At 43.4% G+C, this 18,190-nt stretch overlaps 1 protein-coding gene across 2 annotated transcripts in view; it reads left to right on the forward strand.

Moving 5' to 3' along the window:
• XYLT1 (xylosyltransferase 1) overlaps positions 1–18,190 on the forward strand; it is a 159,007-nt gene that overhangs the window by 65,994 nt on the left and 74,823 nt on the right. For both annotated transcript variants that reach the window (XM_069870335.1, XM_069870336.1), the window contains exon 2: positions 14,309–14,840. In XM_069870335.1, coding sequence (XP_069726436.1) covers positions 14,309–14,840 — 532 coding nt within the window. The remainder of the gene's footprint in view (positions 1–14,308; positions 14,841–18,190) is intronic.

Raw genomic sequence — 18,190 nt, forward strand, 5'->3', positions numbered from 1 at the left:
AGTATCCAGCACAGTTCACTGCTGCCCGAAGGAAACATCCTCTGGCTGGAAGTGAGCTGCTGGAGAACCAGTGTGAACTGGTAGCGTCCTGGAGCTGCTGCTGGACTGTGCAGTCTGCACTGAGCTGGTCCTGTAATCAGCTCTTGTCTGCCTCTGGTGTATTAGGTTTACTTGCTATTTCGTGCACGTACTAGTTTTAGTGGGATGAGTGTCAGCTGCATGATAATTACAGCTACCCTCACTCCAGAATTAAAAAAATGACACTAAAAAAGCCCTCAGCTTCCTCGGGAGCCCAGGCTTTGTCAGCAGCCATGAGTCACCAGGAATTGCGTGAATGTATGAGGTGAAGCAAACGTGATGATTTTTCCTTTGTTCCCTAACCTTTTCTGAATAAGCAGCAGGAATTGCTTCTCTGTGCCTTGACGCCTAAAATTTCACTGGGGCATGGAAAGCTTCCAGTCACAAACCCTGTAAATCTTAGACGTAGTGTTCAAATACTGGGAAAGTGCTGCATCAGCAGCTTGATCTGTTGCCACTGCAAAACAGAGATTAATTTTCTTTTACATTTTAACTACTTGTTTGAATTCCCAGCGTCCTTTACCTGGATCTCCAAAGAGGATGCCTCTCGGTTTTTCCTTTCTACCCATTGCTTTGCTTATTTCATTGTAAACCAGATTCTTCATAAGAAAGTGGACTTGTTGGCAAGTTTCTACTGCAATGTCATCCTGTTTTGTTAGTTTTCCTTGCTAAGTTGTCTGTTATTTTGGGCATACTTGGAGGCAATTTCCATTTGGTAGATGTGTTTAGACCTTCAGAATTTCACCTTGGTCTGTAAAACCAGTGCTGAAGTAACACGTGGCAACAGTCTTATTGACTCTACAGGACAGAGGAATTTGTACTTGCAGCTGTTGTGCAACGTTGTCGTTGTTATTCCCTCTCTCCACGCACAACTGATGGCAGATAAGATGAATGAGGGGGGTTTCAAGCACTGCTCCTGTCTTGCAGCGATATTCTATGTCAAAGGGACTTTTGACTAACTAGCACACATTTATTCACAAACAGGAAAAGAAAAAATAATTCAAGTGACTCTTTTCTTATTTTAATAATTTCTGTAATATTATCGCAAACCACTTGTTTACTGGAAGCAGCCCAGCTCATGTGGTGGGTCAAAGGGTAAAGGATGATAATGATCTTGTTGCTTTTCCAAGGCATTCGTTATCTTAGAAATTTCAACACAAAGATAAATGTTGCCTAATAGATTCCTATGTCTGCTCTTTTTAAATTTCCTTGAGCAACTGTAGAAGCCAGTAATAGCCCATGTACATTTTAAAAGTCAGTCAGTCTTTACTTTCAGAGGAATGTAAAATTTACTTGGACATAAACAGAGATTCTGGGCCACAGATAGAGCCTAACATTGTTGTTTCTCGATGAAGGTTTTCGCTGTTATGAAGGACAACACATGCATTAGACTAAGGAAAGACGACAGCTCGTTCTTGGCTTTTATTGCATGCAAAGTGCATTTGTTCACATCAGTATTTACAGCAGGCTTCTGCTTGCATCAGATTTCTTGAAATCTGCTGGCTAACTTGATTTGATGCTAATAAAGCATTTTAAAGGGCAGCAGTTTCAGATCTGATGCCAGTAACCCCAGTGGTCGTGGCTTTATAAGCGATAGGAACCTAGAGCTTGTTTTCCTAGAGGAGCTTCCCTCCTGCATTGCGAGTGCTGATCTCTGATACTGCCATGCTCTGAATTGCAATGTGGTACCTGCTGGGAAAGCTCATCTCCGGCTATTTGTTTCTTTTGTAGCAGAGGGTTTTTTTCCTCCTTCCTGTTTTCTCTTAAGCTCATTGCTGGGCTGCATTGGTATTCCAGCTAGCACAGTCTTGAGTAAACATTTCTGTGCCATCCTTCTTGTGCAGCCTGGCTTGCCCAGCGTGGGGGCGATGGGGGAGGAAAGTAGGGGAAGCAATAACAGTGGAGCTGGTAAAAACCTGTGTTTCAGCATCTTCCCCATGTTTTTTCTCCTTAAACTCCCCAGAGTTCAAAAAGGGAATTAACGTACAACCTGTCACCACAAGGGGCTCCTCCAGGAAAGTGTTGAGGTGTCTGTGGGTTTTATAGTCTGCTTCTGTGGGAAGCAAGCTGCTGCCTGGCAGATGTGCACAAGGACCCAAAGTCTGGAATCCTGCAGAATTTGCTTCCTACAATAGTAGCATTATGTCATTGAGAGGCAGTAGGTGATCAGACAAAACGGGATAATAATAGTTGTTTTTTTCTTGGATATATGGAAAGCACCAACTGAACAGCCAAAGCCTGCAAACTGACAGTGCTTTATCTGCACCCAACACAACTTACACAGTGTGTGTGTCTCATTGGTATCGCTTCATGTAGAGCTGTTGATAGATCCATCTTCACAAACCGTGGATTATAAACTGTTAGCTTCAAATCCGTAATACCAATAGTTCCCTTAGGCTGATTACTGGCAGTGCCCTCAGCCTTGCAGTTTATGCATCCTAGATAAGATTTTAGAGAGGGATTTTCCTTGTTTCAAACCCACGAAAACATTATTCTGCTGAAACATTATTATTATGTTGGTAAGAATATAGCATTACATTTGCCAGGTGTAGCTTTGGTATTTGGATTGGTTGGTAGAGTAAAAGATGCTTTGGAAGATATACCCAGCATGATGTGTGCTCTGCCATTGTGCCCTCTCTGCAAATGAAACTGTTCCAGCAATCAGAAAACTTTCAAAACAAACTTTCTTTCCAAAAGGTGTGTTACACTAGTACGTACACTAGGATTGCCGTGGATTATTAAATATGCTTGTAAAAGAGAACTGTCCTGTGTATAAGAGGCTGGATTGTGTCATGCACACCAGGCTTGAAACGTAACAACAGAGGAGAAGCTCCGATTGAATTTCCCATTGGCTCCATGAGAGGCAGAACTGCTGAACGTGTGGAGTCCGTAACAGCTTGTCACTGCAGGCAGAGCACTGACTGAAACGTGTCTGTGCCTTTCACCACCTCACAAGGCTTATTAGGAGCTGGGGTGCTCCAGTGTCAAGCAGAAAAATCCATGTGGCCAAAGACTGGTTAGAAAGCCAAAGGCACTAAGTTCATCCTGCAAGTTCCACTACCCCATTTAATTCCTGTTAAGTGGAAATAATGTTGCTCTGGTGTATTGGCAGCCATTGTACAATATTGTATGCTGAGCCTGTACCTGCAAAGACACTGAGCTCACTGTCAGTAAAGTCTAAAAAGACACTGTAAATTTGTTGTGTGCAAGAAGTTATTGAATTATGTGTCCACCAAGAATATAAAAACATAATAGGACTTGAATTTCCCCAAGCTTTCAGAAGAAGCTGGTATACTCCCTTGAAGTCCGTCGGATAAAGTTTATTTGAGTTCACATGAAAGACTATTGATTGTAAATAAACCTTTGGCATAGTTGCAAGGCTGGTGCTTGCCCTTAGAAGAAATATCTCTGTGATGCACTAACATCATGATGTTACTTAAAACAATGGAGTACATTGTGATTTGAGTTTTCTGCATGGCATATTCCATGACTAGTGACTACCTGAGTTAACGTTATGCTGTGCTGTTGATCTAGTCCTGTGAGCTGAGGATGTGTATGTGCTGGGGTATGATCAATGACTGTGTGTGGAGAGATTCCTTCTTTCAGACATAATTGTTAAGTGGGGAGTTGTGGAAATCTGGCCGTTGTTAAATGCAGTGTAACTGCAAATCGCTGTTCTGACAGCAGGAGTTGAAAGGCTGTAGTGTGGCTAGGGAAAGTAGGGCACTGCACGATCTGGTGTTAGGCTCAGATGTAGTCAGCGTGTTTCGAGCAGTACAGAAAAAGCTTTTGGTCTGCAAAATGAACATCCATTCAAGTAAGGGTGGAGGGCAACTTCCTGGAAAACTTTTTGATGGCTTCTACTAATGCGCGTATTCTCCACGGTCTTTAGTGTAGCAAAAAAAATTACAAGTTTCTGAGCTTAAGCTGCATAATTTTTGGTATCAGAAATCTGTATTCTGTATTTTTTAATCCCAAGTCACACTGTTAAAACTGTTTATTTATATAGGTCTTAATGAACATGTTTGCAGGAACAGAGAATGCCGTACCACGTAAGCAACCCTCGCCAAGGCCAGGTCCCAGGCTGAGATTTCAGGAAAGCTGAACTGCTGACAGGGGAGCTAAGGACACAAATGCCAGAGACGTTAATAATGTCCTCTAGCCTTTTCATATTTTATTTTGTGTTGTGTTTTGTTAACTCACTGATCTTACAGAAGAACCTTCTGTGAAGATATAAACTAGTATCTAAGAACCTCTTTTCCTGAGTTGCTTTGTCCTGTGTTTGGAAGTATGCCCTGTGCCCAAGAGGACAGGGCACCTTGCAGGTTTAACATCCATACCTTTCAATTTGTAGAGAAAAGATAATATTTTAAATTATCTCCTAGCACTGTCTGGCACATATCCGTGAACACATCAAAATCATGGCAGCTCGTATGGGCAGAAAATGTGGCTATTGGATGCAAACTGTCTGTGGTTTTGACAGGAGAGAGAATTCCCCTGTTGCCCGGTGTGGGGCTGCTGTGAGACATGTGCCTGCCTGCCTTGTCGCTGCACGGCAGGGACGGCCACAACGGGGCTGCACGGAAAGCTGTGGGGTGGCCCTGGAGCAGCTCGTGAGGACAGCGACCTTGAGACAGTCCTTAGAGAAAGAAGAATAGAAGTGGCAGGCTTTCCACCCTGCCGTCCCTGTTCAGGGGAGGGATGAGTTGGTTAGAAGTAAACTAACCTTCGCGGGTAGAAATGAAACAGTAGAAGTAGAGTTTGTCTTTCACCAGAAAGAAGTGGTACTAGCTTCACTGAGCCTGTACTACAGGCAACCACTGCAGGTATCCACAACTCCCTCACAGTCTTTAGGGTCCAGGAGCAGCGCTCTGCACTTGCATGAAAGGGTCTGTTTGGTTTCTTTCAATTAGTAGATGTAGAATAATACATTTGGACCCTGTGATACCAAAGTTTGTGTGGCCATGTATCCACTGCTAGACACCTGTTGCTCTCCAGTCACCCTGCAGTGAGCTCACATATTGAAGTGTTTGTATTTCATTCTCTGCTGAAACAAGAGGAAATGCAGAGGCCTTTCACCCCGTCTGCTTGGTTCAAGGACTTCTTGTGGTGCTGGGCAGGTAAAAGATGTGAGTGAATCTATTTCTTTTACCGCTCTGCATATTAATAGGCTTTTCTCTTCATGCTTGTTGTATTGTAATTCTGATTTAACAACATTTATCAGTAGACGATCACTGCAGGGTCTTTAATGATTATAGTTGTTCAAGCTGATAGTCTGAGGCTATTAAATAAGCTCCAATTACTTGCTTTTTATTTGTGTTGGTTTTTTCTCTCCAAGTAACAAAATGTAATCCTGAAGTTCGTTATTATTCTCTGCATTGTATTCATCTAAATAGATTTTCTACCTAATTAAGGCTGAACATGTTTGTGCTAAACTGACCGTATTTTACAAGGATGTTTTCATTTGTATGTGAGAGCGTCTTTGGTTTCTACAATCCATATTTTAATTATGTTTAATTTCTGTAGCTGCCAGAGATCCTATTGTGTGTCTCAGCAATTCACTCTGGCTGCCTGTGATTGCTTAGATTGGAGTCAGAATAGGCCTCCAGATGATTTTTGTTGGAATCTAGTTAATAACAAGTCACCAGGAAGCAATTTCAAGTGTTTACGACTACTTTGAAAGATATAAAGTGTATAGTGGCTGAATTTTGGATGAAAGAAATAGAGATGAAAGCAGAGGGATTCAGCTCAGATTAGCTGTGTTATCTTGTATGTGGTGCATTACTGAGAGGGAGAGGTAAGAAAAAAATGAGTAACAGGTTGTCTGGTAATGAGCGTTCAGTGTGGTTATTGTGTCTATGTTCTGAACTTCCAAGTGATTGAACTTTACTCCTGAACTTATTCTGTGTTATTTATAAATGGTCTCTCTGGGGCATTGTTGTCGGATAGGAAGCAGTACCATTTGACGATTAAAAACACAGAACATCACATTTTTGTTTCAGTATTGGAATGACCCTCAGGAAAAACAACAATGTAGATCTTCTACCCTTGACCTTACCTGCTGAACTGCTGTCCCACAGCCCAGAAGCCGGCGCTGTGGGAGCCTGAGGCCCAGCCCTGTGCAGGCGCGTGCGGAGCCGTGCCAGGCCCTGCCGCGTCCTGGGTGAAGCCTCCTCAGGAGCACAAATAGCACGAGCAGCCCTACACCCGTTAAGAACTTGTGGAACATCAGCTCTGCGAAACCGCACGTCTTTGCAGCTGCTGTGTGAGAGTCCTGTTCAAGGACCACAGAGTCATAGACAGCAAGATGAAAAGTCATTTAAATTACCTTCCCCTTGAAAAAGTGCTGACTTGTTTTTAAGCTCCTTCATGTCTGAACTCTTCGTTGGGAGGTTTATAAGATTCACCTTCTCTTGGGAAGAAACTGTAGGAAAATAAACCTCCAGGGTTTTCCTGAGTTTCCTCAGAAACCACGTTTTGCACTGTCAAGCCAGGACTCCTTCATCTCTTTGCTAGTTTTATGGTGAATCCTGTTTAAAGATGTGGTTAAGCTGAAATGAATCCAGGAGACTTAATATCACTGGTAAATGTTCCAAGATAGTTGCTCAAAGTGAACAGTCATTTGAGGGTTGGTTTGCCTGGGAATGGAGCAATGAGCTGTGTCATGCAGGGGTGGGTTCCCTTGCCTGCGCTCAGGCAGAGCTAACCGCACTGCAAAACAGAGGCGGAAACCATTAAAATACGTGTATGGGTATGCAGGAAAAAAGCCTCCCTGAACTCAGATAGCGTTGGTGTTACTGTTGTGAGTTGGACTGGGAGGGACCTTTGCCAAGAGAAGGGCTGTGTGCATTAGTCTGGAGTCTGTTAATGAGATCAAGCATCGTTTGAAAGGAAACAATATACGTAAAGTGGGGGCAGTTACTAGTTATAAATCAAGTTCTGTTACAGACTGAATGAATTTGACTAGTCTGTAGTGTCTTCCAGTCCTCCTGTGTTAGTACGAAGTTTCCTGAGGAGTTTTCAATTTTTGAAATACAATGGATATGTGCTTTCACAGCTCCCTCTAGCAGTATTCCAAACTTCTAATAACCAGATGAACGTTTGAAATTACCGTTAATACAACATGGCTGTTGATGCAGTTACTGTGCTAAGCTGGCGCAGACGTGAAAATCTGTTTGGACTCTTGAGGGGTGCAGTGTTTTTTTACCCTCTAATCTAAATCCCCCTGAAAGTAAGCCACGTGTTAGCAAGAAACAGAAAAACTGTTTTGAGGAGAGCAGCCAAAGTTTTGAAGCTGTTTTCGTTCTAGTTCAAACCAGAACATCTTTCCTTAATGTACAGATTTTATATATGGAAAAGGGGTGGGGGGGAGCAGCTTCTACTAATGATATTTTTACGATTGTTTCTAGTCTGCTGGAACATGCTGCTAAAGTTGATGGAAATAAAACCCAGTGGTAACGTTTTTTGAAAGGAACAGAAAAATAATCCTCCAAACAATCACTTCCCAATGCAGATGTTGCAGTGCGGGGTCCCCTGTGCGCTTGTGACGTTCCATCTGTTACTCTGCGGCCTTGAAATGCAAGTATAAACATTTGGGCTAGCGGTATTTGTTAGGAGTCGCTTTTTGAAGTCTTGGAATCCCCCTTTTAACCCAAATGATCCCTTTTTCTCATAATCTTTTTACATAACAGAAAGGACTGTATTTGAAACAATTACATCTTTCCTCTTTACCAGCTTGCAAGTTTAAAGTCAATAAATTTCTTTTCACCTTTTGTTATTTCCCTCTTTAACATCAGGCATAAAGTAACAATATATTTCTCACAAAGTGTTTCTCACAAGTTTTCAGCCACAAACAATTAAAGTACAATGTACTTATTACAGCAAAATGGCAAAACATGTGGAAAAATTCAACTACATTAACATCTGCTGTCTTTCCTCCATCTGCTGTCTTTGGCTGTCCATTTGTCCAAACCTGCCAAAAGTACTAGCTTTCCAAGGATCTTGTGGCATATCAGCCATGTCTTCGACTTAAGATCTCAATTTTGTCTTTGTGTCGATGGTGTGGCAGGATGTCTGTGTCCCTGCAGTTGCACCGTGACTTCAGCGCGGAGGTTGTTTTGTAGTTTGAAACACGTGGATATGGTAGGACGAGCAAGAGTAGGGTGGGTGCTCTCCCCAGAGTTGGTTTTGTGTAACGGCAGGGTCCTACCCTAACTGGGAAAACAGCTTTCTTGACCCTGTGGTGTTTTGAGCCTGAGCCATCGAAACAAGCGTCTGAAAGATATTCAAATCTGTGCAGTTGTGAGCAGACAATATCTGCTGTGATGCTCGGCCTCTGGACCACAGTGGGCTTGTAGCACACAAGTGAGGTGCCCAAAGCTCCTGCAGAGCCAGCAGCGTCAACCCTACACGCTTCATCATCTCAGGGAATGGGCTCGCTTGGTCTGACAGTGGGAAGGGAGGGAGGTTCCTAACTGCTTCTTCTGCCTTGCTCAGCAATTCTTTGCTGTGACTTTTTTTTTTTTTAAGTATTATTTGTTGTAATTCTGGTGGTGACCATCCTGCATGCATCTAGCAGAAGAGTGAGCGTTTGGATAATTCTAGGCAAATGCTCTGTGGTTTTACTTTACAGTGTTTGAGAAGGATGTTTTTTCTTAGACTGTTGCAGAAAAAGACAAAGGAGCTAAGCTGCTTCCTGTGACTGCACTGGGGATCTGCTGTGGGGCTAAAGTTGCTGTGCTCCTTGGCTTGGCAGCCTGCGTCTGCTTGTGGAGCGGGTGGTCTGAAGATGTTTCTTTGGCTGTGTGCCCAGGGAGACGAGTGCCCAGCTGTTTCAAAAAAGGGGATGAAATCAGATTTTTAAGCCCACTGGAGCATGAAGAGTGTTTATAATTTCTGCTCTTGTACTGAAGACCATAGTGTAATGTTTGTACTTATGCTGGGGGTAAAAGGTTTTGATTTCAACTAAGAAACAGCCCTCAAATATGCAAAGGTTAGATCAGAAAATAAAGGATTTAATCCAGGAGCCACCCTTGCTTGTAGGGGTGCCATCCTTTGACTCCTCTGGCAATTGGAAGCTATCATTATTGAATAATTAACAGGCATTACAAAATAATATGTCACAGAGCTGTAATTAATACTGAACAGAAGCTTGTTTTAATTATCTTCTTACAGTGCTGTTTCAATTCTTCTTGCTCACAGGACAGGCAAAGTAGATGGTCTCGTAAAAACTGACCAGGTCTCTTCAAGGCTCTGATGTATGATGCAAATTTTAAAGCTGTTCACTACTTCTCGGAGCTGTGAGCTGGTTTGGAGCCTGCAGCTTGTCCCAGCAAGGTGACGATTGTCTGCACCAGCTCCAGGCGCTCATTTTGTCTCAGATGTGCGTGATACTGCGTGAATGCTCAGAGACTGCCTGTTTCCATGTGTGATCAGTAATTGTTATGGACTTTATACTGTGACAGGAAGAAAAAAAATCTCCTTTTTTCTCAAAGAGGAGTTTGATTTATACTTGGCCCTTAAGGCCAATGTGTCCAGTACTTTGTATTTAGGGGAAGGTCTGTGTGTTTTGTTGTTGCTCAGTAGATCGCAAAGGCTTTATCTCTGTCTCTGCGGGAACCTGGGCTTCCTCTGCTGGGATAGACGGGGCTTGGAATTCAGTCAAGTTCCCAGTACTTGAGCCCAGACCCTCAATCACCGTGCGTGTGGTGGTGAATACACCAAACATACGTCGTGTGTGACGGATTTTAATCAACCACACGGAAGTTGGAGCCTGGAAAATTAAAGCGCACGCGTTCAACCAGGAGCAGCATTCGGCGCAGAATTCAAACTCTCTCGTTACATGCAGTGGCTCAGAGCTTAAAATGTTATTTCTGCATTAATGTTCTATTATTATTTTTAGCATCAATGGCAATCAGTATGTAATTGGCAGTGACCTCATGCACACTCCTGGGTACAGACTGTTCCTTCCCAGTTTGGGAGTATTTGCTTGTTATTACTGAATTGCAGTACACTCAGAAGAGGCCCCACAGTCGTTGAAACTCTCCCTGCCAGGACTCTTACGTTGACTACTTGGCAGTTAACCTCTGTATGTATCTTCTGAGAACCAGATAGAGTTAGGACTGAAAATGTCTGTTTCTGGAAATGCTTCTCTTAGGCCTGTGGTTTCGATAGATATCCAGTGTCACAGCTGAGCTTTGAAATACCGTGCTACAAAGCAATGAAAAGCCTCCAAAGGTTTCTTTATAAAGCCTATAAACTGAGTTGGCTTTTAAAATACAGAGAAGAATACTTTGACCTGATCCTGAGCTTCTCTGTGAGAGTGGAATGGCTTTCATTGGTGTCAGGAGCAGGAGTGGGTCATTTCGGAGCTACAAACTCGACTGCCTGTGGGAGGGGGGCACGATTTTCACTGTTGGACCTGAGGGGAGGCCATGTCACTGCAGGGATGCCAGAGAAGCATGTGTAAGATCACACAGAAGGGGAGTGCTTTAACAGGAAGGTAATGGAAGCGCAGTTGGAATACATGCTCTTGGCCAGTGTGCGTTGTGTTTGAGACCTGAAATATTGGGTAATTTTTACAGGGTAGCCTCCCAGATGAGCTGGCTTTGGACAGAACCTCTTCTGATCTATGTTTGTTCTGAAGAAAATTACTCTATTGCAAAGGCCAAAATGGTGCCTTCTGTAATAACTTTTTGTGTATATTCTGTGGATGAGATGAAGTCTATATAACAACAAAAAATAGCAGTGTCAGGTGCTGGTTTGAAAATACTGCTTTCATCTCTGACTGTGGATACATACAGGCTATATTAATAGACTCTGCTTCTAATTTGGTCCTGGTATAACCTTCCATTTTTTTCAGTGTATTTAATCTGCAAGCGGGAAAAGAGATAAGAAGGTGCTACTAGTGAATAGCTAGACAAAGGTTGAAAAAGATTGTTTGAAATGGCAAACCTGCTGATGTACGTCCCATGGTACTCTCAGAACTAGAAATGCCTGATGTCAAGATCATCTTTCTCTAGTATGGCTTTGTCCTGCCTTGAATGTCTTTAGACATCCATAGCAAATAAAGACTCATAGAATGATTGAAAGGACACTTTCCGCTGGATCAGGGTGCTCCAAACCCCATCCAACCTGCCCTTGAATCCTTCCAGGGATGGGGCAGCCACCACTGCTCTGGGCGACCTGTGTCAGTGCCTGCCCACCCCCACAGGTCTAATCTCAATCTCCCCTCTTTCAGCTTAAAACCTTTCCCCCTCAACCTACCCCTGCACTCCCTGATGAAGAGTCCCTCCCCAGCAAATTCTTCAATTAATCCAGCAGTGTAAAAATCAAATATTGCAGAGCAAGTAAAACCCATCCTCCTGTAGTCAGCTGAAAACCAGATGTGCTGCTTTTGTTTCTACTCATGAAGTTCACAAATGAACACAATTTACTGTCGGCAGCTGCTGCTTTTTAAAGCTCTGAGTGCTGAGCTTCATTTCCCCTGCACTGCAAACGTGTACGTCCTGCTGTCACATATGGATCCTATCTTGAAATTGTTATACTGTAAAAATCACAGTCTGCTTTGATGGAAGTCATTGAGAGAGAAGCGCAGACTGAAGGTAGATGGAGGTTTCTGGGTTTGTGGCATTCAACACTTGCATCAACAGGTGTGGGATCTCATGAGGATGGAATTTGACTGTCCAACGGGGATTTGTCGCACATCCTTGTTTTTCAATGTATATCTGTAGCGCTTGGCTGGGACAGTTGTTCTACAGACTGTGCTCTGTTTTAGTCTTGCTCCTCCCAGAGAGAGGTCTCTGCAGACGCCGCGTGTCCTCTGTGGAGGGGAGGTTTTGTGGTCTTTGCTGTCCTTGCGGGCAGGGTAGAGTTACAGCCAAGCTTAGTTTTGTGTCTGCCTTTGAAGAATTTAAAATTCATTTGTCTCTTAAAATTCCAGCATGTAGCCTTGGAAGAGCATTTCCCAGAGGGGAGCAAAGCACTTGAAGGAGGAAAACAGTTTAAAGAGGTGAACTTCACACCAGTAAATCTGCTGTTTACTTTACTTTTTTCTCCTGAGGTTTCTTCATGGCTTTCTACTGCTCTCTGCGAGCATAGGAGATCAGCTGTGTGGGAATGTTCTGCTTAAATACTCAGAGCTGTACGTCTTGACTGGCTTCATGGGCTGGAGGTGATAATATGGAGAGCGAAAATCCCAACTGAAATTTCACATAATGTCCCATCAGATGCTGTTTGAAACAGGAACAGGCCTGAACCTCATCCTTTGAGGTTTTTTCAAGCTACAGAGAGGTTTGGATGGAGCAGGAGGGCAGTGGCCTCCTCAGGAGATGAGAGTGAGTGTGCTTGTCGCTCTGGTTCAGGCCGGTGTCTCGTTTGTGAGTAATATGAATTACTAGGTAAAAAGAGCAGTAAGTAGGCAGTGAATATCTCCTCTTCCTTCCTTTCCCCTTTATCAACTTGCTGTACAGCTTAGAATTTTAGATATGGGTTTGTTTTAGCTTAAAGAGTTCGGAAAAACTTCTTCACCAAAAGGGTTGCAAGCACTGGCACAAGCTGCCCGCGTCAGTGCTTGAGTCACCATCCATGGAGACATTCAAAAAATGTGTAGATGTGGTGTTTAGGGGCATGGTTTAGTGGCAGGGTTGGCAATGTTAGGTTTACAGTTGGACTTGGCCATCTTAAGGGTCTCTTTCAACCTAAATGATTCTATGAGTCTATTAAAGAACTATTTTTTTTTCTCCTTAAAAGAAAAAGACAGAAAAAAAGAATTTGATGTCGTGTCTCTTAAAAATTAGATTTTTTTTTTTAAAAAGACACATTCTCTCCAAACTATAAATATTTTGTTTGGGATTGAGCTGGTGTGGACTTTTTTTTAAAATAAACAACTTTGCATTCCTCTGTGTCTCATAGCTAAAGCTTCTTATAAGCCAAAATATTCATGGAGAGTGAATCACTTCAGTCATTCACAGAACCACATCTTCTAATGAATAAACTATTCAAACATTTCTCATTGCCGAGCTGCAGAGGTCAAAGTGATGCTGACTCTCTGCATGGTCTTGGAAGTCATTATCTCCCCCCTCCTTGCTCTACAAAACCTGACTGTTAAACAGCTCCTGGTAGAAGGGGTGTGAGAAACAATTAGCTAATGCTGGTAAAATGTTTTGAATAAAAATGTGTCTCATGGGTACTAAGAGTGGCTCCTATCAGTCATTGTTAATGGATGTGGTCATTTACTATCCTCTGATTTTTCCATGTTAGATCTTTCACTAGTGGAAAGAAAACATGACAGACAAACATTTAAAAATTGTCCCCCACTAGCCTGAGGACTAATTCCTGCAGACTGAAAGCTGCCCCTGGCTGTCATGAGAGGCTCCCATTGGGCAGTAACAGGCATGTATTAGTGCCTCTTGGTTTTGTTCCAGTCTGTCATAGGTTTTCTAGTGTGTTGTTCTCCATTAGACAAATACTTTACATGGTCTGTTTCTTTCCCTATATATGATATATTTTAAAGGTTGCAATATTATGGTCTGTGGAGTTATCAGAGTGCCTGATCTGGAGAAGAGGAAGGTGGTGGTTCAGAGCTGCTGCCTGAGCCTCCTGGCAAGCCTGAGCATCTGTAGCTGCTCGCTGTCTCGCACCGGGCCTGTTGCTGCCACAGCTGCCCGTCTGCAGCAGGCCTGAAGTGCACCCTGTGGGAAACACTTCTCCAAAGTTTTATTGTGTAGAAACTCAAAAACCCCCAAAGTCAGGAAGGGTTTGGTTTGTAGCAAAGTTACTTGACTGATAGAAAGCTTGGGCTATAAAGTTGTGTGGTGCTTTCTGTAGAGGAACGGGGCAGTTCGTGGCTATCAAACTGCAGTCGTTAATACAAGGAGTGAAGGAGAGCATTGGACAACCTCTTCTCACTCCATTGAAACCCATGGCAGTTTTGTCATTGAGTTATAATGGTGTCAGGGTGAAGTCTCTAGTTAACAATCACTCACAAACCTGTTTAATACCTCCCTGCTCCATCTGAGATGAGGGCTGGACTCTGGCTCCGGGATGAGCAGGTGCAGCGGGTGCTTGTCTGCACGGACTCAGCTCGCTCTCTCTCTCTCTTATGAGCCCTAGTGGGGATTTTTTGCAGTATGTTGGATTGCAGTCGATGTATGTTTTCGTGTAATGCTTATAATGTATGGAATATGACTATTTTTAGTAAGATGAGTATAATTTTTCTCCCTGTTTATAGGATGGCTATTTTTCCCACCGACCGAAAGAGAAAATGCGAACAGACAGCAATAATGAAAATTCAGTCCCCAAGGACTTTGAAAATATTGATAACAGTAACTTTGCTCCCAGGACTCAGAGGCAAAAACACCAGTCTGAGCTGGTGAAAAAAACCCTTAGCAAGCAAAAGGAGCACTTGAGAAAGAAACTGGAAGAGGATAAAATGAAGGAAAACTTACTGCTGGGGAAGAACTCCAATGAGGTGGTGCAATTCAGTGATCACCCCAGAAAAAACAGCAGCAGCTCCACCACCACCAACGTGAAGGAGATTCACTGGTCTCCCAGACAGCATCATTTAAAAAAAAGTGGAAACAGCTCCCCTGAACTGAGATACGACCAACCACCGAAGTGTGAAGTGACGGGCAAGGAGGCAATCTCAGCCATGTCCCGCGCCAAATCCAAGCAGTGTCAGCAGGAGATCGCAGACGTGTATTGTCAGCACAAGCTTGGGAAGCTGATGCCGGAGAAGGTGACGCGTTTCTGTACGCTGGAGGGTAAGTTGGTAGATGGTGAAGGAGAAGTAACTCAGTGTCTTGGGAGAAGGTTTCTATGTGACTGAAATGGCCTTTTGATGACAGGACAAAATGGCTTTATTGCAGGAATGTATCATGTATTTAGTCTGAAAAGAAGGGAGAGTTTGAGGGTGTTTCAAACAAGGAGTTATATGGATGTCACAAGATCCTCGGTGGATTCCTGTTGATTTTTTTTTCACTTTACTTCCAGCAGACTTTTATTACACTGTGTCATCTAGGTAGTCTGCTGCTAGTCCTGTTACTTTTAGTTCTTAATCTACAGACACAGGTAAAAAGCCTTGTTACTGTGTACAGGAGCTGTGTGCTTTTTTGGGCTTGGGGAACAGCCATGGTGAATTTTGGTGCCTCACGCTAGCCAGTAAACGAGTGGAATTGCTGCCATGGCCATATGTGGCCATTTTTCTGGCACAGCAGAGTCCAGGTAACCAGGACTGCTGAGCATTTTGGTAAGCCAGATAATTATCAGAAGTGTAATAAAAAAAGTTCCAAAAGCATAAGGGGGGAAAAAATCTGGCTTTGTGGTTCACTTGTATTTTTAATGTACTTCAATCAGCAAAAGCAATTTCCCCAGGGGAGTTGGTTATCTCTGCTAGTGTGAGCCAGGCTTTGATTTGTGTCTTTTAGTTTCTCCGTGCAGTCAGATACATGAGATACCTCTCATCTTCCTGTGGGTTTGCATGTATAGGCTGACCTTTTCCTACTTTTCAAGAAGAGTGCTTCGTGTGCCACCATTAGCTCTAAGCTTCGCATACAATGAAATGCTTTTGTTTGGGTTTTTTAGGGTTTTTTTTTTTTTTTAAACTATTGATCAGCTGATCAAAGTAGATATTGATCAATGAATGGCATTATCTGCAGCAGCACTTGTTTATACAGCAGTTCAAAATCCCCATCCTGTAAGTGGCACTTCAGCCCATACATAGAATCATACATAAGGATATGCCGATGTCTTTGTCCAAGCTGAAAGTGCAGGGGGATTTTGACAAACAAGAGAATAAGTCTTGGTTCAGCAAACATGGTGAGCCACGGGGATCGGGGGCTGTTCAGTTTCTCTCACTAGGAATATTTAGGTCTATGCTCCAACCCCTGTGGCTTTACCTGTTTATTGCACCATCACACGGCAGTGGTCACTGTTGGGTGGTTTCAGTGCGGGAGGGAGGACAATTCACATGGCTGTTGCCTAAATTAGGAGGCTTAGCTCCCTGTGCCGTGGAAAGAAAAAGGTATCCCAGAGGATGACTCCAAACAAGAGCATATCTCTGTAAAAGGAAGCTTAGACTTCTAATTTACAGGAAGAACAGTCTGAGCACCCCATTTTTCACCTCCATGCATCTGTGACTATTTCTTTTGGTTTGCTTTGGTTTTACCATGTCTGGTTCTTGGTGTTTTTTTCTCTCTCGTTATGGTAATACTCAAAATCATTAACCAGGGTGCATGAACGTTGGAGATAAGGAATTAATGGAGCAGGCAAAAGACTTGGTGTTCAGTGGGAAGCAGGGAGAGGGACAGAAAAGGTGGCACAAGTTGAAGGGAAGATGAAAGATTAGGAGAGAAGGCAGAACTGAGCAAACTCGGACATCGGTGGCAGGCTGAGTATCTGTGAGTACCCCCCAGGTACCCCCGAGGTCCCATTTGGGTACCACTGGTGGAATCTACTGTGATAAGCATGTCTTTAGTATCCTCTCCTCTAATGACAGGAGAGTCAGTTATGTTATATAGAACATAAATAATGCTGTTGTTCACTCGCAGACTGGTTTCGTCTCTCAGCAAAGGTGTCTTCATCAACTCCCAAGGTCCATTGAGGGAGTCGAACTTGGTTAAGAGATGCTTATGAAAGTCTGGTCATTGGCTTTTGAGGACACCTTGTTGTTAGCATCACTAGTAGGGGAAGGTCTGGGTGGAGGTCTTGCTGCGTTGTGTGTCAAAAAAGCTCTGTACTGTTAGCAAAAGTTGGACATTGGGGGACTGAGTATGTATTAAGCATGTGAGTGCTATTCTCTTCAGTTTGTTTGAAAAAACTCTTCCTGTCTGTTTTCAGTAGAGCTGTGAAGAGTAAATATTTATTCATTGAAGCAGCACATTCATCCATTATCCCAACATATAAATGTCTTCTCAGTGCTATGGTTTCCATTGAGATGTCATCCAGCATTTAATCCCCTTGGATCCTGTCTCAGCTGGTCAAAACTGCTAAGTGCTAAGTGTAGCTATCAATCATGGACACGACTCCATCCAGCTGGATTGTCATACGTGTTAAGTGATGTGCTCACTTGGGTGGTTATCAATGGGAACAGAGTCTTACAAGCTGTTTCTTTTTTCTTCTAAGTATTTTATTGTTTCCAAAGGCAAAAGAAGTCGAATATGACTATCTTCAGTGTATGTGTATAAAAGAAAGAATTGTTAGAACCAAGAGCATCGTGTTTAGTCCCTGTTTGACATGCAGGCATTATTTCCATGTATCTCCAGCCTGGTCCTGTCCAGGCAGAACTAGAGACACTGATTCCCCCAGAGTGCCAGACTTGCTTCTGCTCACCAAAGGTGCTGGTGGACCTGGCCTCCCTTCCTTGTCTGCCATCATACATGACCTTCCTCTTGTGTGGATGTATCAGGGAGAAGCAGAAGCTTCAGTGTGAATTACTGACTTTGAAATAAGCTTCACTCTATACCTGGATAAAATCCTCTTTGAGAAAGCACAAGTAACCCAATATGTGCTGCGTTTTCCCCAACAGAATCCCTTTGTACCATGGGCAGGAGTACAGTTTAGGATGGCCAGTGTCACCCTGACTGTTGCTGCCCGGATCGTTGGGCAGCAGTGCAATTATAATTGCATAATTACACATTTCAGCAGGCATATTGAAGTTGTCTTCTGCCTGCAGTGTTCCTTCTGCAATGGGAAAAGCAAGCCCAGTTCTTGCCCACTGGCTGAATTCAGTCCCTGAATTATCTGTTCTTCACTCCTGTGTGGATCGTGGTAGTTTGAAGCCCTGGATCCCTTGCCCGGCAAGTTCTCTGGGTGTGCAGTGTGGTTCCTCAGTCATTGGCACCGGGTCCGTGAGTCGTTGCAGACATGGTGCCAAGTGGTAACTGCATCAGTCCCTCTCTGGCCCAGCTTCTCCGGGCTGCAGTAGCCCCAGGGGAGACCGTGGCCTAATCTGTGTCATTAATTACCCAACTGGATTTATACTTGCCCCAGATAGACCAGAAGTACATAAGAAGAGGGTTTTGAGGGGCGTTTTCTAAGATGTGGTTCTGCAAAAAGTCCCTAAAAAAGCAGAGAGCATCAAGTTAGCCTGATTTATTTCCCTTTGGCTGTTCTG

This window comes from Phaenicophaeus curvirostris, chromosome 16 (genome assembly GCF_032191515.1).
Source record: "Phaenicophaeus curvirostris isolate KB17595 chromosome 16, BPBGC_Pcur_1.0, whole genome shotgun sequence".
NCBI classification, from domain to species: Eukaryota; Metazoa; Chordata; class Aves; order Cuculiformes; family Cuculidae; genus Phaenicophaeus; species Phaenicophaeus curvirostris.